The following is a 21494-nucleotide window of genomic DNA, read 5'->3' as shown; positions in this document are numbered from 1 at the left end:
CAAAATATCAAATATTTCTTTGTTTTTGTACTTAAACATCAGGATGTTGCTAGAGTTCCATGACTTAAGCTAAAAATGTATCTTTTTTGGCTAGGTTTTAATGTGCCAGGAGCACACATCTTATATCATCTTCTTTTCCCAAAAACCTACATCCTATGCAAAAGTCCCAGGGGACTCCCTTGGTAAAATAAATGTAAAATTTCCTTTCCAACTTTCATTTCATTCTCTCTGGTCACCCACTGCCTAATCCATATTCCTTACTTACATTAATTATATATGCAGGGAGACTCCCTCTCCTTCCTCCCTCCTCCTCCCCTCTAATATCCTAACCTGCATTAACTAGGTAACAGTCAGTATCTGTTTCTCTGGTGAGCAAGTGACATGTGATAAATAGCTAAAATAGCTTTAATCAATGACATCAATGCTGGGTTAGTTGCAAATAATAAGTACTCTACTCTTGATTTATGAAACCAAAGATTTTCATTTGTTCTCCAGCTTAGGGCAACACAGGCTGTGGGGGCGGATCAGGAAAAACATGGAGAGTGGCCTTTTCTCAAATGTGCGGAAATGCTTTGGCGGGAAAGATGTGGAAACAAGGTGAGTTAATGGGACCATCTGAGAGCAGGTCCTTGCAGCCAAGGGCTTGGCAGCAACTCTTCACAGTTGCTCTCTCAATTCACGTTCTTTTACCAGTCTAACTGGAGAACACGACAACTGTGCCTTCTCTTCTAAATTAATAGGGTTAGAAATACAATGTCTAAAGAGATGGGAAATCACAGAAAAGTAATGTGGAAAAGAAAAAAACTCTCATGACACATCAATCTACAGGCTTCTAATGGAGAAAAACAGTCTCTACTTAACAATATGGCGCAGGCCCAGAACATGGGTACAAAGTGCACAGTCTAGAGGCCTTTCAAAGTAGACCCTCCCTATGGCACCTCACCAGGCATACCCCATGTGTGGTGCACAAGTGGCAGGTTCACTTTAGAGCCAGCTCAGCATAGAGAGAGCATAGCTAGTTCTCAGCAGTTGTTAGCTTAACATTTTTTTAAAGTTATTTTCTCTTTCTAAGAAGACTATGGAGCTGTTTTATGCAAATCATTACTAGATTGGACCCTTACTTCCTATAACAAAACCACCTTACAGACTCTAAACCTATGCTGCCTGTTCGTTTAGATGCTAGGCATCTTCAATTCAATTCATTACCTTTGGGAACCTTTCTTTGTAGACATGGTTCATCATAATTATTTCATGGTCACAGCAGGCGGGAGAACGTCCAGGGCTGCAAGCAAAGCAAATTACCCTTTTAAACTTGCCACAGCATGAAATGAAAATAAGCTTTTTATTTATAAACAGTCAGCTGCATCAAAAGTACTATGCAACCTTTGTAAGAAAAATATATTAGATAATAAACTACAAAATCAGTCATCAGTACACATGCACACATACATTCCCACAAACACAGAGACACTCTGAATAGGACTGAAAAAGAAAGCTCAAGAAGTGGAATGCCACAAAATCATCATAGTTACAATACAATACTAGTTCAGAAAGTGTTTGTAAATTGAAATTATATTCTGCACGTAGTGTGAGCTTGCATAAGATCTGGAAAACAATTAACAAACTGCAAAATAAAACAAAATAGGGTAGCTACAAATAGCAACATCTAGGACATGTTTAACAGTGTAATTTCACACTTTTATCATACACCTGCGGTCTGCCACACATCACTGAAAAGGTCTGAGTCTTCCATGGCACAGGTGTCATAATTGAAATCCATTTTCTAGCCTAGCAAATATTTATCTGGGATGCTGAGGTAGGTATTATGTATGAAACAGAGGCATACAACTGTTGTGCATTCTTCTTTACTCTTTCAATAGTAGGTTCATCTTCCTTCCTAGTGGTATATAGTTGTGCAACTTCAGTGTATTTATATTCCTAAAGGGATACAGCTTACACTACGCATCTTAGGAATTCCTTTAATAAAACAAAAAATGGCACCCATGTGGTAAAACACGGTGCCTGTAGATGAAATAGTAAAACCAGTTGTTAATTTCGTATCTCAGAATAATCTAACATGTCTCACAATTATCCAGTGTGGCTATATTCACTATTAGCTTATGAGACTAAGTGAAGACAAAAAGTACAAAGGCAAATTGCTTCTCATTAAACTTTGATATTCAACTGACCACCTAATAAACAAGCTATTTTTTAATATAATAAAACCTTAAGATATCAAAGTTCACTAATTCTATAGCATCAAGATCTCATACTGCAGTGGACAAGGTGATGCCCTGTCCTGATCCCTGCTTCAAAGAAGGACCTGTTGGCCGGCTGCTGGGAGTGCTGTCCACAGAAACCTTCAGCTGTCAGTCCCTGCAGGGATGGCATCAGCTGCAAGAAGTCATCTCGCCTGAGGCTGAGTCTTTCCCAGGGTGCCATATCCAGTGAGGGACACAATGACTGAGGTAGGGATGTAAACGAAGGCACATTTGGGCCAAGGGAGCAACTCTGCTGAGTCCTGTTGTTCCCGAGCTCTCTGTGGAGTTGGCTAAAGCTGCTGGACTTCTCCCTCTGCCCAATCCTGCCTCCCCCTTCCCTTCCACAGGTGCTAATTTCAAAAGCACTCCCGGAGAAACATCCTGAACAAGAAGCTCTGTTTTAGATTCTGCTTCCTAAAGAAACAAAACTCACAGTAAAACTGGCCCTATTCAGTGTCAGGTGGACTACATTTGGCATCCACAAACTTCAGGTGACACAAACTCCTAAAAATGTGTTCACAGTCTTAGTGAAAGTAAGACTTATGACGGGAAGAAAGAATAAAAAGATATTTTGTAATATGGAATCTGGAATTTTAAAAAAATCCTCCTATTCTTGTTGTTGTTCTATTTCCACCAAGCTGTTACTTCTTAACATAACAACATTAACTGCTTCTGCACTGCCTTGAAATTTCCAGTGGCTAGACGTTTTCATAGGTAGTTCTGAGACCATCATGATTACTACTACTGCTGCAATCAGTAAATTGTGAGAACTGAAAAGGAAAATTATAAGATGCCTTTCAGTCGTCATTAACAATATTATGTGTACATGGAAACATCACGCTATATTTGTAATAGTTTGCAAGTCAGTTCACACACACATGAACTAAAGGACCAAAGTCTTCACTCAAAATGTTTGAAAATAGAGAATCCAATTAAGTAATGATTTTCAGCCAGGCCCACACACCTCAGACTTCGGGAACGGGGGCGCATCGGCGTGTTCCTGCATCTGTTCTCAGTGGCAATGCTTTCGGTGGTACAGAAATGTTTCGACAAGAAGTGTAACTCGTCCGGTGTTGGTTGGTATGGTAACTGATGCAACTTCTCCTGGGAGGAACAGGATGACTGAAACAAACCAAAGTGAGGTCACCTAACTACCTCAGAAAGAAACTCTTCAAATGAATAGGAGAGATCGATGAGTTAAACTTGGGTAATACTACCATTTTTATCGTTTCTTTTTCAGGTTAAAGTTGTAAGAAGTACTGCCTAAATGTATAACTTGATGTTCTCTCTCAGAGTTCAAAATGCTTTCCATATTTTGCCTCATTTGTTTATAATTTCCCAAAAGGTAGTTTTCTCTCTGGAGAAAACCCAGGCTCTGAAAATGGATTGGAACCAGTCAAAGCCAAAGCAAGAAAGCGACCACTGGAGTGACATTAGGGAGCACTGTATCGCAGATTAGCTTTCAGTTGAACATGGCACCCCCGAGTTTACTGCTGCTCAAAATCAAATACTGACTTTTAGGTAAATAACATAAAATAAATGATAAGATATGAGATGGTCAGTAAGACAACGAAACCTCTTTTTATAATGCATCAGAGTGTGCCATGAGTAAAACAGGGGAAGGATTAAAGAAGATGCTTTTCTCAATAAAGCCACTGTTTTAAAATCTGGAATTGAATTTTCTTTATTTCTTTTTCTCAGGGAGAGTGGAGGACTGAGACTATAACTTAAAATAAAAAAAAAGCTTTCAAGTGGTGTTGAGTTTTTTGTTACATGCCTGTAGATTTGCTTTTTAGAAATCATCATTCAACATTTGGAACAAGGAAAGACAGGAAAGGTGAAGAGCTAAATAACCCTGCTTTTAATCAATCTGAAACATTTAACTAAAAAGCAAAGAAACTATTGTTTTCATTTTTAGTCGGAGGTAAACTCTCTAAGTAATTCTAATAAAAGAGACTGATAAATTTTTAAGTAAATGGAAACATGGTTAGAATAAGCACATTTTGAAAGACACTACTTATTTTAAAATGTCAGTTCTAGTAAGCATTTTTTAAAAAATCATTATATTAAGAGTACCCTTCATAAATACTAAAACACTGCAATGTAGCAAAACTAGAAATTAATGCCCAAAGCTTAAAAATTATTCCTATAACTTGAAATTATAAAACATCTTACTAAGTACATATTAAAACAAAGAGGAATTTTTATAATGTAATGAGATTATTTTACAAGAAATAAAAAAATGAGAACACTACTAGAAAGACTTATGAGATAAATCAAAGCTCTATTCAGTAAGTACAGTCATGGCCTTAAACACTTTTCACTAAGAAAAAAGAAATAAAACACATGATCTAAATCAAGTCAAGAAATCAAGAAAAAAAAATCAATGCAAGCAGGAGATAAGCAGTGGTGATCAGAGGAAAGATAAGGAAATTAGCAAATAGAAAAACAGAATTAAGAATCTGCAGATATGTCTCAAAGGTAAATCAATGTCCGCAATCCTGTATCCAAGATTTCAAAACCCACAAACTCAGAAGTTTGTTCCTAAGTTTACAGTAATCTCTTTTGGTGGCAAAGCACCAACTGAACTGATGTGAAGCTGTTTAAAATATTTATTTAATCTACTTAGTGTGAATGTTGATTCAAGCTGCTGCAGAAATATTAATATATTTGATTATGAGCGGCTGGCCCCACTGTTGCTGGTCTGTTACGTACAGAACAGGGATGTTACCTTTCTCAAAGTGAAAATTCCAAAACACACCAGGCTCAAGATATTATGCAACTGTACTTGCACAGGAACAGTATCTATTGACTTCAGAGAAGGGTCCAAAGAATGAAGACATACAAAAAAAATTATGCTGCTAGTTCTTAAAGCAATTAGAGTTCCAAAACCATTTTCTGAGTCATGATATCACTCAATAAGCATTTAGTCTCTGCAGGTAACCATTTTGCAAAGGATAGTATTCATATGCACATACAAGTTTCTACTTTTTATTAAATCATATCATTTTATAGACATACCTCATATTTTTATGAGTACTTATATTCTTATTTCTGTACTTTCACTCAGCAGAAAATACTTTATCTGGTAAGAATCATATGGGAGAATGTCTTCTGACTGCTACAATTCTATAGTACTTATTTCAAAATTAAGAATTATCTGAATATCATATTGGAAAAGCTCCACAAATTAATTTTAACTGCAAACTGTGATGTTAGAAGAAATTGCAACACTGAATATTCTCTGGGAGGACTGATTTACTTCATCTGGCTAAATCTTTCCAATTTCAGAATATAGCATTTTTAACATTTAACAATTTTGCAGTTTCCATAATAACCAAAGGATACAGATATTATAATGTTTACATTTCAGTCTGGCATTCAGACAACAGCTGAAATTATCTGTAAAGTTTAAACTATATTTTCAAAGTGCTTGCAATTTTATTTGTATATATTCTACATTTGATTTTTTAAATAGTTAAAGTACATTTCTGATTGGCTAAATGACTTAACAGTTAACCCAGGGAAATGAGAATCTAAAGGTGATTCAGATTAGCTTTAGAAAAGAAAAACCTGTAACTACTAAGAAGTTTTACACACTTTCTGCCCTAATACTTAAAGAGTAGGACCACAAGGAAACTGAGAAAAATAGAGAAGTAGCTTTTCTAGTTTTCACTCATCACTTTTATCAATAACCAATAAAGAGAAAAAATAATTGAACTTTCACACTACAGCACCTGCAGTTCATAATCTAAATAGTCCCTTCTGTCTGTTGGCAAAAGGAGTAATTCTGGAAGCTCAAATTTCATTTGGGAGGAAAAAATTGGAATATTGAGCCCAATAATTATATGATACTAATGTCTTCAATAAAATAAACACTTCAGAGAAGAGCTGTTAGAAACACAAAGTATGTGTGTAGACTAAAACAGTCTTGGGGTGTCTTCCGTAGGCACAAACAGAATTTAGAGACAGCAACGATTCCATTTGGACTGATGACCAGGTCAGCTTTATTAATTACAAGGTTTATCTGAAGAAATACCATGTAAATTCCTTTAAAAGAGCCAAGAGACTGGGTTCTAAAACTGCTCACCATATTCTTACTGAGAAAACAATGGAACAGTAAACAGTCACTCAGTTAAACAGTCTCTCTGTGCCTCAGATTCCTGGCTCATACAACGAAAAAAACAACAGCAATTATCTGATAGGGGATGTTGCTAAGATTAAATGAGCCAATGCATTTTAAGAATTTAGACCAGGGCCTGGCATATAGCAGATATTTATAAAACAAAATTATTTTAAAAATTATTTCTACCAAACAGGGTCTGATTTTATGTAGCTCACCTTTTATTATGTATTCACTTTTAAAAATGAATGACTTACTGAAGATGGAAAGAATATAAATCCTGAACTCTCTCCTATTTTTCTTGCAAAAGAGAGATTTCTACGTCCAAGTTATAATAAAACTTGACTGAAGGCAATGCAAGGTGATAGAGTTGAAATAAAAAAAAAAAAAAAAATGGAGTTAAAAGACACATCTAAAATACTGGCCAATAACCACTGATAGTTGACTGCCATAAGAATCAAGGATTACTTCACTATTATTTACTGACAATTTTATTCATTCATGCTATTCAGGGCTTTTAAGCATCCTTTACTGATGCTGATGTGCCTCTGAAACCACTCAAGGTTGTTAGCATGTTTCTAAAAATATGATCTAAATGGACAATAGACTCATATATCACAACAAAATGGAATAATGGATAGAAAAATAAATTACCTTTGCTCAATGAAATATCAAAAGAGATGGTAAAATAATGCAACCGTTTTTAATAATTTGGTTTTAAAGGTACTCCAGAAAATCTACACTATATTATTATACTTGGAATTCTGGAAATACATCAGTATAAGGCAGAGGTGATACCAGTTAGAATTTATCTATTTAACTGTAGTTTCTTGTCATTCAAGTGTTATTAAGTGGCTAAATCTATGTGCTTAATGGAGTGCTGGGGGCTATAAAAAATACAATAGATGGATATCCCTAACCAATAAACCACAGATTTTGACAAAATGAGGCTCTAGGTCCACATTCTTTGCTGGTACAAATAGAGCTAGATCACTCCATATATTGAACATCTGCAACCTACTAGGTCTTTCTAAATGACCAACTTGTTTCTACAGCCCTGCAGATACAGTTATCCCACATGATTACTAATGTAAACTAAAAATACATAGATCTAACCTATTGAGTTGTTTCCAGTAATTGCTAGGTCTCTTGTTGAAATGCTAAGTTTGGGGCAAGAGTATCCATTTTCCTCTATCCTAGTTTCATAATTCCACCATGTCTCTATTTATCTTAACCTTCTTCCAAGTTGTTTTAATTTCTTCTTAAAAGAAAGTTCTTACCTAGAAGGCATAAATTAAGACTTGCCTTTTTTTTTTTCTTTGAAGGAGAGAGAAAAACAAAACAAAACAAACCTCTATCTAAGCCACATAGGAAGAAAGACACAGTCTGTGAAAGTTCAATGGCATTTTTAGCACTAATGTCACTGGCATGGAACCAAAGCAATAAAACTAGATTGTGTTTTGTCCCCAAAACTACACCAAATGTTATTAAAATGAAAGCTTCCAGTCTCCTTCAAACGTGTGATCCTGGAACTTCCTCAATTTATGCACTACAGTTTAAAAGCTTGCAGTGAAAGTATGTCCTTTTTATGTTTGTCAGGCCATCATTTGATGCGTCGCTTATTCAGAGTGTCAGACATGCAGAATTTATCTTCTCCTCCCTACCAGGAAACACCCCGAGAACACTGCCTGTGTAATAGCTCTGTTGTTGTGAGGAAGAGAAAAAAAAAAAAAAAAAAAGTCAGGCACTTACAGAGACCGTAGAGCTGGGTGTGTTTGTCCCATAGCCAGAGGAAGGGAGAGAAGCCAACGACCAGCGGCGTCCATCAGTCCTATTGAGAAAGTGAGTTTAGCTTAGGCCAACGCTGGCATACTGTCACATGGGAACTCCAGGGAAACTAAGTATTTTTAGTCAAACAAATGACACAAACATAGTCTGTGAGGATGTGTAAATGCTCAGCAAGGGTCAGGGTAAACAAACATTATACAGTAGGTTGACTTTTATTTAAACTGAATCAATACAACCAAACAAGTAGAAAGTGAATGGGTTGATCCATATTATTGATGTCTCACTAACATACTCTGACAAAATGAATACCAGGGATAATTACAATGGTCAGACTCAGCAGATTCAAATGAATAAGAACAGAAAGGGAGGAGGAAAACACTCTCATCTGGAAACTGATAACCAGAGCAAATGATCTTTGGAAGGGGCTGACTTCCAGCATGGCACAAGAGCCTGTGCGGACTTTCTTTGCATCTGAAACACTTTCTGCTTATGATTTTCAAGGGAACAGTTCTACTCATCATGCTTAGGGAAGAAGGGATCATTGCGCTCATGGCTGGCTCAGGCCTGAAGTGTCAAATAACTTTAGCATTAAGTAAGTAACTGACCTTATGCTTAGAATCTCTTAAGAGTTACTGCCTTCGGACATGACCTGGCTTGTTATAGCAAAGCCTCCTGCTGAGTCTTTGAGCATGCAGCCCAGCTCTGACTGGTTAATAGTCGGGGCAGAATGAAACCTTCTCCATCAGTGATAGAACTTAATGCAAAGACTAAGTTGTTTGCCTCAGTCTTAGAGGCAAAGCTGGCAGGAGCCATGAAGAGGGTGGTTTGTATCTTCAAGTGATGACAGAATGGGTGGTTTCTCAATTGGAGTTTGGCTGTGAATAAGGGTCATTACAAGGGTCTCAGATGAGTGAATGCAGCAGTAGAAACAATACTGCTGCAAAGGGAAAGGGCACCAGAAAGCAAATTTTCTGAAATCTCTGGCATTCCAGAGCTATTACTTTAAATGCAATTTTGAATAAGATTGTGCCTTAAAAGCCATAGAACATTTTGAATGTTCTATGTAAATTTGCCAAGGGGCAAAAAAGGAAACACACACTTTAAAAACAGCAACACTGCATTCTTAGATCAATAAGACTGCAGTGTCATATATGGACATTTCGTAATTTGTGTTATTACATTTGTAATTATGTTAACTTGCCAAGTGACAAGAGTGGACAAAATTTACCAGAGACACATTCACAATAAGTTGAAGTTAGGGAATTCAACAGCATTAGGCTTGAATTTGAGAAATGTCACCGTTAGATGTTAATGTAAAAAACTGACATTTTAGCCTAAATTTATATTCATGGAAAAATAAAATTATAGGCTGCCATGGATATAACCTCCAATAAATGCAAATGGTCCATAAAGACAAAATGGAAAAAGTCAAGTGGACAAATCACAGAACTACCACAATGTTAAGATTTTAGTAAAATTTACCTGTCATTTCTGTACCATGATTGGAGTACAATTGAATCAAGTATGTTAAAAAAAAAGAAGCAAAATAAGATGTATGTAAATATACCAGATAAAACAAATTGAGATAAGTTATATGTTCTTTTGAAATACTTTTAAACAACTGAAAATGTTAATGATTTAAGAAGAAAGTAATCATATAACATGTTTATAAAGATACTTGGTTGTTAAATGGAGACTTATTAAACAGTTAAGAATCCATACCTGCACGATATATTTTAAGCACCTCCAATTTGATAAAGTAAGAAAAGGATGTGATTTTAAAAGAATTATTCAGTCCATTTAATAGCAATTATCAGAAACTAGTCTCTGGAAAGAGTGAGGGACACAATTTCCCCCCGCTATGATTTTGTTTTGTGATTCATTAACTCTCCTTCCCCTCAGGTATCAATGAACATATTTCAGATGAATGAGCAATTCCAAGAGAAGACATGTTCTTATTAGTTCTGAAGCATAAATTACATTTGCTTGCTCCGGAAAACACACAACTAGAAAGATGTTTAAACAAGAATGTGCTCAGTACTCTGTACAGCCACGGACCAGAAATAATTTACAACTCATAAAGTTCCCTAAGTTGTCTGTGTCTATTTATTCAAATGGAGCACAAAGAACCACTGCATTTTCATTACCATGACAACTGCACATCAGAAGTCACTATACATGCTATATACAGTACTTGAGAGAACATGCCCTTTTTTCAAGAAAGCTATCACACAAGTACAATTTGGATCCTGCTAACAATGTTGTCTTTTCTTTGCAGTAGCTACCATTAAAATGTTACAGGAAGACAAGACTACATTCTTGCCAATGCAACAAGCCTTTTTTGAAAAGAGTCTTTTCCTTTGTGGGTGGGAATCTTGGTGTTACATTAAATTAAAAGTAACAAGAGAAAACATCTGAAGGGAACACGGGACACAAAAAAGATCAGCAAAAAAATAACAACCCTTGTTTCAATACCACTCACAAAAATTTAGATTAATATGGTACACAACAAAGAAAGAATAAACAGTTCCAATATCAACTTGGCTATTCTAACTGTATGAAGAAGAAGCAGATTTACTGTTATAGTTATCTGGAGTGATACACTGAATATTCCAGTTGATGTTGGAAAAAGTTGAACTATGCCAATATAGTTAACTAAAATCTACTCCAGAATTCTGGAGGTGTAACTGGGAGGTTACAATGATCAGACTCAGCAGATTCAAATGCATAAAAACAGAAACGGAGCAGGAAAAACACTCTCATCTGGAAACTGATAACAAGAGCCAATGATCTTTAGTAGGCCTGACTTCCAGCCCAGTACTCAACAATTGTCTGATGACCTGAACTCAGCAGACAAGTTTGTCGTAGTAATTGGCTTGTAGAAATACACTTGGAGATTCAACTTAGTGCATAATAACTAGGCAACTAGGAGAGACCCACAGCATTTCTTGGAAGGCTCTATGTTTCCTACAAAAGTGAAAGCAATCTGCAAAACATAAACTTCCACAACTTCTGGGAATGGCAGGAGAGTATTTTTACCTCCATTTTACCACCAGGGAAAAAAGGATTAAGTAGGTCCACAATCAGGTGGATTGTAAATTAATACCACAATTAGCAATGTGAAAATGTTTCCTTGCTCCAGACAAAATCTATACTATGGTTCTCACTTTCATCTTTTATTTTACTTAGTAGTAAAAAATTAATTCGATAATTTCACTCTCAAATCTGCATTTGAAAATATAGAAAGCAAGTCTGTGTCATCATACTTTGCAGTCTATACTTGGACTATTTTGTTACAGGGTTATGGCTACTAGGGAAGTATTACCACATAAGGTAAGAAAGATCAGAAAAGATTAATAAGCCAGACTTTTATCCCTTTACCCAAGACTACTTTTAAAAACAGAGCAATATTTCCTCAATTGGACTAAATTTTACAAAACAATAAAATGTGGGAGTCTCAAAATGACATTACTTCTTAAAGGCTCAGCAATGCGCACCAAATGGAAGGTAACAGAGACCTAGGAGTGGAATCTCCACGTCGCCTGAGGAAAAATCAGCTCTAAAATGGAGAGAAATATCCCAGATGTTACATAAAAATACACCAATTTGAGTTTTCATAACACTGTTTACTTGAATAACAGTTTAAAATGATGATCATTCATGTCCTAATCTAAATTAATACTTTTTGAAGAGTGTGGAGGGAGTTCCATTCGGAAATTCATGCAAAATGAACTAGAGGTCTCCTGTGATAATCTCCTGTCACGGTTTATGGCTTATTCGTCAAAAATTAACATGCCTGGGGGGTTTATGTATTTTTTTAATACCATGGAAACCAGATTCACGTGTCCTTCAGTCACCTATTTAATTATTAGATTCTCTTCATTTTTATAAATCTGCCAGGATTAAGATACTGTGATTTCTGTCATGTTTAAATGCACTCCATGAGATTTCCATTTTTCTTATTACTTATAATAAATGCATTCTCCCCTTTATAGAGGTAGGTTTTAAAGACATAGTAGACTATAGTAAACACTTATTTATCAATTTTTATAGGATTTTTTTCCACTTGGAATAGTAGCACTATTATGAATTAATATTCATTGGGCAAACAGGCTTTCTGGGACCAGTATATTTTCTTACAGTACTTAAGAAGCTAAAAAAAGAGAAGTTGGAGCTGGGGTAAAACAGCATATTGGGTTTCAATAAGTTCCCTGGAGATGATGTTTTTATCACTCTTATATTGTCCCCATGGTGAGATATATAAAGGCATTTAACACATGATGGGAAACAACTTAACTATGAAAGAACAAACCTTTTCACATCAGATTTATAATGAAATCTTAATTACACAGAATTTTGAAAATGCGGCAACTGTTTTTTCTAGACTTAGTAATGTAAAATGCATGACATGCTGACAAACGGTCGTGAGGGCACTGCAAGTTTTGCTGGTTAGTTATGTGTGTAAGAACAATTTTTTTTTTAACCTACCTATGTGTCTTTATTAAGTGCTACCTTAATCCACTTCAGGATATAGTTAGGTCTCTGAGGAAAACTGAGTAAATATCTAGGACATTCAGATCATAAACCGAGTTTCTCCTGAATATTCAGAAACTTGGCTGAAGGTGCCACTTTGTTTTCTTGGTGTTTTTCCTGGGCAGAAGAGGACAAGCTATGCACGTGAGAGGGATGAAGGAGCCCAGGAAGGTGAAGGACTGCATCTGACAGGGCGAAGCAGATGAATTCCACATGCAGAACACAGAAGACATGACTGTGCACACTCCTCTGACTTGGCTACATCATAGCAGAAAATCCACAATGAACATGGTGTGACGTGACATTGTGCGCCTGCTATCCTCTGAACAACAAAAACACTTCCTCTTGACTCAGTGGTCCAGTTATAAGACATCTATCTTTGACGTCTGGTGCCCAATTGCAAACATGATAGGAAGAGAAAGCAGAAAACATCCTATAGCCCATGCATGGCTTTTTCTCAATGGGATCACTAAATTGCTGGCTTGAAACTGCTAAAGCAGGTGTGTTAAAACAAAGCTTTGTGGCAGCCTAAGCTCCTCTGGCTGGTGGGGCTTCGGAGAAGGCCTTACAGAATAATGAGCAGGACCTCACAGGGCACGGAGCAGGGGAGGGTGAGAAGCGGGGACGGGAAGACGCGGGGAGGGGGAGAGGTGGGGAGGCGGAAAAGTAGGGAGCGGGAGAGGAAAATGGGATTCTCTCTATCTCTATAAGACTTTATGCCTCCACTCACATAAAGTCCTTACCTCCGTGCAAAGGAAAAATGGGCTGAGGCACTGGGGGAGAAATTTCTTGGACTATCTTGAGGGCTACTTCCTAGAGAGAGAGAAAAAAAGAGAAAATTTTACTACATGATTTTGTTTTTGTATCATTTTCACCTCAAGAATCCTCTCCTTAGAAATAAGTTTATTTACGTTTCTGCAGAACGTCCTTTCCTCCAATAATGCTTTAGTTTTACCTGGACCTGGGATGGTGGGGTGGGCAGGGGGAGGAGATGGGGATGGGGGAGCATGAGTTCCAGCACAGCTTTCTTAAGTGTGCGAGACACATGAATAAACACATTCAGCTATATCACCAACCAGGAGTCCTGCATGGATATAACAATACAAATATTTCAATCTGATAGAGTAACGAATATATACAAGTCTTGGTTGTGACCCTCCAGATGCGAACATTTCAATGAGCAGGATGCAAGGCTAAGCATATGCTTCAATTGGAGGTGTTTTCCATTTTAGCAGGCAGCCTTAGTACTTTTTGTTTACAGTAGACTGAATACGAGTCTGAGTTCCTGAAGATAAATCCTCATATTCTGAAGCACATATTTTAAAGGTGGATGTGTCAGAACTAGTTGTAAAACACTGGGAAGACCACAGCAGTTTGGACCTATTTCTCAATGACCCAGATCTATCTCAGCCATTGCCAAGTGGCTCAGCAGGATTACCCCTTGTCAATATTTTCCTCAACAATCCCTCTGCTCCTAAGCAGCTGGACTGTGACTGACCAGGCAGCCTCAAAAAGCCACAGCCACACAAAGGCTGGCAGAGTCCATCTTCCCCAGGCCTTCAGGGGTGATGTGGAGCAGTGATTGCTCGTTGGAAGGAGGGCAGCTCCTCTGGGGCTTGTTACTTTCTCCATTAGCCCACTCAACCTGCTGCTGATCATTGAGAACGCTTGGCCAGCAGCTGGCGAGGGCAAGTTCAGGACGCTCCAGACCACCCTGCTTCCCTCTGCATGTTTAATTAGATTGGCGGAATTGTCTGAGGACCACATGGAACTGTAGCTGGTTTAAATAAGTAGGCAAGGAAAGGCTGCAAAGCAATCCTGTACCTTCTAGAAAAGGAAAAGGAAAATTAATCAGGAAGCTACATTTAATCCCTAACAGCAAGTCAAGTGCCACATTACTGGTTTCTTAATGAAAGTGACTACTGTAATTGGGTGTAAGGAATACAAGATTTTACGTCAAAGTCAGTACCTGGCTGTAAAGGTAAACAATTTATTACCAGTGTGCAGAAAGAATAGACTACCACATTAAGGAGGATACATTTAGTGTCACCTTGAGGACGTTTGGACTGACTATATCTCTACTGAAATTCTTCAATTAACTTAAGGTTGCAAATTTTATAGTGATGTCTTCAACAAATGCCATTAACTTTATGACAGACAGCACAATCACAGCCATTTAACTGGGAAGAGCTGAGAAGCCCATTTCTTTATGGATAGAGAATCATGAAGCATTTTTCCCCCTGCTGCAATGAAATTTATCACGGCTTTGCATCTGTTATTCCTTGGGCCCCTGGAGAAATGAATTCTGCTTTTGCCATCCAGTAATCCAGGATTCATTTTGTCCATTTATCTACACAGCTAAATTAAGTTCTTTCAACTTCTCTCAACAGCCTTCATCCCCTCTCCTGACACCCCTAATTTAGCTTGTATATTTCTCCTCATATTCCTTTAAAAATCTCAAATTTCAAGATGGCTAAAAATTTTGTTTCCTAAAGGAAATAATCTAATGCCAGAAATATTCACATAAATTTTGTTTTTCATTTGGTAAAAGTGTTCAATTTGCTCACACACCACATAGAGCAAACTACCAGTAAATAATTAGGCGTAACACAACAACTGATTATCTGAAGCCAAGACATTCTAAGAACAATCCCTGCTACACCTATTCACTTAAAATGAAATCATAAGGCTAATGAAACCTGGCACCAAATTCTTAGCCCTGTGTGCTTTGGAAAGAAAGCACTATATCTGGAGATTCTAATGTGATCAACTAGAACAATAGAGAGCTTATTAATATATATTTTTTAATCTGAAGAAGGAAGAAACAAGGAATTGACTTAAAACCCTTTTCACTTTTCGGGATATTAATGTATGGTTCCCATGCTGACCCATCATCTTCAGGATGAACAGGCAGAGACATAGATAAAGAGGTGAATTTAACTCTGCTCTTAAAAAAGAAAAAAAAAAAAAAAACAAGGCTGCCATTAACCATTTCCCATATTCAGATTTTGCCCTCGCATCTTAGGCTGCGTTTCTAGGTCCATTGCTTGAACATTTTCCTCATTTTCTTCTCATCTACTACACTGCTGTAAAACCTAACTTAAATTCCCACATCTTCAACTTCAAGACTATAGAGGTGTTGGTTCTAGCTTACTAATCACAGATGTTTCTGTTTCATGTCAGGCCAAAAAGCGAAATTAAAATGCAAATATATATACATACATATCTTTATACACACACACATATATATATACACACACATAAACACACACATAGACATACACACATGAATTATCATTCAGGCTCTTAACTGTCAGAGGATATTAGAGAAAATGAGTGAGAATGATGTGGGCTAGAGAAACTGATAATTCCTTAAGGACAAGGGACTCTCGCTCAACTTGGGGGCAGTTTAGCAGGTTTTAGGTAAGAGGAGAAACAGAAGGCGACTTCAGGAAGGAGCCAGAAACAACCCAAACACAGTAGGGCAAAGCAATCGAGACAGTTTCTCTGGCTGAAGGGAATTGGGACTGGGAAAGCCAGTGAGCTGTGTTTATTGGTACTGATTAGTTAGAGGCTTTAAGAAATACTTGGAGGCAAGAGAGAGATGCCAGGTTCTCTCAAGTACCTGGCCTGAGTGTACTTGGTGTGGGTGCCCAGGGGAGTAGCAGAGGAGGAGGGACCTAGACTAGGACATGGAAGGCCAATAGAAAGGATATTCTGGTAGGCAAACCAAGCATAGTCGTCAGCGGATTAGAAACAAGTGAAAAAGGATACAGGCTAAAAAAGTGACTGATGTTTCCAATGTGGGTAGATTGGGAAAATGACTGATCCCCTAATAGGAAATTTTGGGAGAGAAATGGAGTGGTGGTGGTAACAGAAGAAAAGGGTAAATGAGCAGTCTATAGATTTCTGTGTTATGTATTACAGAAATTCCTCCATTTTCCTTAGGGAGGAATTATAAGACTAGCAGATTTGGCAGGTAGAAGTCAATCTTTGAAGTCTTCGTTCTTATTTGAAATAAAAATTGATTCCTACTCAGTCTCTGAAGACTTAGCAATGCTATTTTGTTATACAGTGATCAAAATTTAGAAGAGGCCAAATTATAAAGCACATACTATATATTCCAAACTCAGCAATGAGGACTTGGCTGCTGTGCATATGCACAGTGCTTTCCCAGGATGAGAGCAAGAAGGAGTGGAACCTGAGTCCTATACATGACCTTCACTCCTCATAGCACTGCTCTCTGAATTCATCCACCCATCTGCAAAGCAATACCTGAGAGACTCCCAAATGAAAACTGGTGCCAGTTAATTCTCTGCCCATATGTGCAGCACTTGCTTATAACTAAAATCCTGCTGCTCCCAGGGATTTGCTGGCTCTTGGATGTTTGAGGGCTAGGATACTTTATAGACTGCTGGTATCGCTGCTGCTGTTTCTGACCTGGTAAAGTAAACCTTAGTAGTGGTCAGGCATTAGGTAGGTAATTAACTCCATGATCCCCATGGGGAACTAGCATGGCTAATACATAAGCAGTGTAGGAAAAACATACTTTACCTAACGGCACTACACAGGGTGCCTCATTTTAGCGGCAGCTATTGTTAAGAAAGTGATTTCCAGATTAATTAAATTGTTTGATTGCTTTATAATTAGACTGGAGAAGTCCTGTGTCTTCGCTACGAGAAGCAAGCTGCAAATCTTTTTAAAAGGCATATGCTATGCCCTCTATAGATTATTAATGTGCTTTTAATAGCTGTCTGTTTGCGAAATGATAGTTTCTGATGACTTGAATTTCTATCAGGACTGAGGGAATCCAAGAATGAATGATAATTGCCATTTAAACTCCTGGTGGATCAAAGAGTAAACCCCCCATTTGAATCCCTGTTGCCATTACTTGATGATCCCCTTAAATGAGTTGTGACATTTGCACCATAACAATCAGTGCTGTGTTTCTTATTGCTGTGTTGGAGATTCCTGGCAAATGGACACTGCTTAAAAATCCTAAAACCAAACTTCACAGAATCAAACCTAGGATCTCCTTGTATGATGAACACCAGCAGATAAAGTGGGCACTGGAACACGATGCAGGAACCTCAACCAGAGTGAACTCTGTAAAATAACAGTTCCGTTCCCCTGAGAACTTTGAGTCCATCTCACCAGACCCAGACAGGTGACTCATGAAAAGAGCTAGGAATCGCCCTTTCATTTAGACACCTGTCTCCAACTGGCTCCTCTCCAGATATAATTGTAGAATATTAATTAAACCTGGGCAGCTGTTTCGACTCTAAGTGGCCAAGAAAAAACCTTGATTGGCCTTCAGTGGAATTCTCTGGGTAAGTTGTCAAGTGTTCACAGGCAGGCTAATGAATAGAAGTAGACTCATATGCTTAAGTTTCAAGTAAAGACAGAATTATACACAATGCATCAAGGCTTTCTTATAATCTGGGCTCTCTGAATCTTTGCTTTTTCCTGCCCCTGTCTTATTGACCCTTCCATAGCTATAGCACCATTACTCACTGCTTGACTGAGCCAACAAGTATTTACTAAACTTCTACTCTATAGAGACGGATAACATGATTTGATTTACATTTTAGAAAGACCCTTCTAGCTGTTCTGTGGCCAGTGGGCTTTAAGCAGGCAAGAGCGGAAGCAGGGGGATGAGTTAGGAGGCTACCAGCACAGACAAGGTAAGAGAGATGGTGATTTAGATAGGGTGATTGAAGAGCTGTTATGTTTTGGCAGCGGAGCCGATGGGATTTGCTGGAAAATGGGATTGCGTGGAATAAAGGGGAAAAGAACGCAAAAAAGACTTCAAGATTTTAGAAGCAAGTGAGTATGTGGTGGCATCAATTGAGATGGAGAAGACTGAGGGAGAATATGGTTTATCAGTGTGAGAGAGAATTAAGGGCAAAACTTGAACACCTGGGCAAGCTTTAGTCTTTTTTTTAACTTATGGAGGCTCCACATAAAATAATTTCAAATATATTAAATGTATTCATAGTCCACAATTCTGCAATCATATATAACAATGTTACATTTAATTGCAGTTCTCAAATGTAACATTTAGAGTACCTAAACACTGAAGAATCCTGTTACAATTTTCTTATTATATATTAGAGCAAATAACATTTTTTAATCTCATTATTTAGTGCATAATGAATTTAATGGTCCTAATCTATTTCATTCAAACCAGTCAACAATGCTAAGTAAAATATTTGTAGAGAAGGAAAATTCTACAGGCTAAATATTAAAGTTTGGATAATGATCATTTTAATCATTCTGTCTCCTGTCCCCATAAGTAAAACTAAATGGAATATAACAATAGGTAGACAATATTCCACTTCTTTCTCTAAATAATTTATAATTGTAAGTGATGGTAAGGGATAAACTCCAGTTATACATCTAGATACACAAAAAGTGTACTTTGAGTTCTCATTGTCTAATCTCGTCCCTGTTATATAGCAAGCTGAAAACAGCTTTTTTCTACTTTAATAATTATTTATCAGTTCTATTTATGCACAGGGCTTTGAGCTATCTGCTAGAACCAATTATAGGTGAACACAATGTAAAGAGCTAAATGTCTACTAATAGATACAGATGTGTATATCCAACTCCAGACTTACTTCGTGAAATCAGTTCTGGATCCTTATCCATGCGACAAAGAAACTTTCTTAAATCAAAGCCCTTAAATATATTTACCTTTTAAGAAAACTGTTTCACAATAGGCTGTTGATAAATGGACATGTAATGTTTTCTAAGGAATGACTGATGAGGTTATAGAGAGAAACACATGTAGGGAGTGGAAGAGAGACCCAATAAGAGGTCAATTTCTTGTCATAAGACTCACACAGATACCCATTGTCTCCATTGCATGAAGCTGTTTCTCTGGAACTTGTGTACTGTATTTGAAATGCCGTGGCATTGACAGGAATCCCTTGGAGATGTGTTATAATGGGTTCTTGAGAATGTTTTAGCTTTTCATTGACCCTTCCTTATTACTCTGAATTGATGTCACACCTCAAGGTGATCCCGAGTAAAGACTGCTGAATGTCAAGAGTGATGAAGAAAGTTGATTTTTAGTTGTATGTTTTCCTCCCATCTACAGTAATTCATCTTCCTAGCAACAGAGAAGAGATGACTTTTACCCCTTGTTTAAAGTTACTGAGTAGCATTTGTAAGGTCAAGGAAGGGAGGTAAGAACATAGCCACTGTAACAGATATTCCTAAGCTTCGTGCAATTTCATGAAACTTGATTCATTCTATTAATCTTACATAATTAATTATAGACTGAACCTGGATAAGACTCTGAGTTAAAGAATGTAACCTAATGCGTACGTATTTTTTTTTTCGATCTTACATGAAGGGATTTAATTCCTTAACATAATTAGATACACAGAATTTCCCCTTTTTCCTAGAAGAAGGGTGGATGTTATCAGGAAATGGGTTTTTCTCAGACTGTTTGTTTCAATTGCTGAGTAATTTCTAGTCAAACAAAGTATTTAAATGAAACACATATCCATATAACTTTCTAAATTCCATCTAAAGGTATTCTCTATTATAAATCTCTTTCTTTTGGCTCTTAGTTAAAAAATAAACACTAACTTTAATGTGGCCCCATTTAACAAATGCTAAACATTTTGTTTGCCTCTGGTACACATGAATTCTATCTAGAAGAAGCAAAATATGTGAAAAGATGTTTTCCTTTTCCTTTTAAGTTAATCATTTTTCAATTTCTAACTTCAGAAGTGTGTTCAGACTTAAAGGATCAAAGGCATTTAACCCTGTTGCTTCATAATAAAATAACATGTGATGTGCTAAGAATCTATCAAATCAGAATTCTGACTTTTCAGTTCCCATAAACCATACAGGAAATCTTGGAAACTCTTGGCTTGTAGATATTTATTCCTCTAATATTTTTCTCACACTCACTTCTTCCATTGCCTTAGATCAATAAACAGATGTCAATGGGAACTGCATATAAGAATCACCTTTGAAGCTTTAAAATGACGTCCAGCCCCTATCCCAACTTCCCTTTTGGTGACACTTTTATATTTCAAATTTAGAGGAAAGCTGTAACAATAGTAGAGAGAGCTTCTGCTCTCTTTCCTCAGATTCACCTGTTTAACATTTACAATTACTTTATACTATTTCTCTCCATATTTTTAAATTTGGATTTTAATGTTATTTAAATAGGTCAGAAACATGGTCTTATAACTCTAAATTTTTGTATATATGTCCTATGACCAAGGACATTCTCTTACACGCCCACAGTTCGATTTTCAAAATCAGGAAATACAATATTGATACAATGTTATTATGTAATCTGTACTCCATATTTAAATTTAATCTCACCAATTGTCCAAATAATGTCCTTTAGGGCTATTCTCTTCTCTTGCTTTAGTATCTGATCCAGCATTTCGCACTGCATTTAGTTGCTATGTCTCTCTGGTTTCATTCAGTCTGAAACAGTTCCTCAATTGTACCTCTGCCTTAAAGACCTTGACACGTTTAAAGATTGCAGGTAGGCTAGGCACAGTGGCTCACATCTGTAAACCCAGCACTTTGGGAGGATCACGAGATCAAGAGATGGAGACCATCCTGGCCAACATGGTGAAACCCTGTCAAAAATTAGCTGGGCATGGTGGCATGTGCCTGTAGTCCCAGCTACTCGGGAAGCTGAGGCAGGAGAATCACTTGCACCGTGGAGGCAGAGGCTGCAGTGAGCTGAGATCCCACCACTGTACTCCAGCCTGACAACAGAATGAGACTCCGTCACAAAAAAAAAAAAAAAA

General features: G+C 37.2%; 1 protein-coding gene across 9 annotated transcripts in view; it reads right to left on the bottom strand.

Annotated features, from left to right (window-relative positions):
* MAST4 (microtubule associated serine/threonine kinase family member 4) overlaps window positions 1–21494 on the bottom strand; it is a 589801-nt gene that overhangs the window by 68731 nt on the left and 499576 nt on the right. For all 9 annotated transcript variants that reach the window (XM_017852851.1, XM_017852852.1, XM_017852848.1 and 6 more), the window contains 4 exons: window positions 13449–13518; window positions 8137–8215; window positions 3226–3383; window positions 1207–1282 (listed from right to left, as the gene is read on the bottom strand). In XM_017852851.1, the coding sequence (XP_017708340.1) occupies window positions 1207–1282; window positions 3226–3383; window positions 8137–8215; window positions 13449–13518 (383 nt within the window). The remainder of the gene's footprint in view (window positions 1–1206; window positions 1283–3225; window positions 3384–8136; window positions 8216–13448; window positions 13519–21494) is intronic.

This window comes from Rhinopithecus bieti, unplaced genomic scaffold, assembly GCF_001698545.2.
Source record: "Rhinopithecus bieti isolate Rb0 unplaced genomic scaffold, ASM169854v2 scaffold_34958, whole genome shotgun sequence".
In the NCBI taxonomy this organism is placed as follows: domain Eukaryota; kingdom Metazoa; phylum Chordata; class Mammalia; order Primates; family Cercopithecidae; genus Rhinopithecus; species Rhinopithecus bieti.
This window is presented reverse-complemented; position numbering and strand designations above follow the sequence as displayed.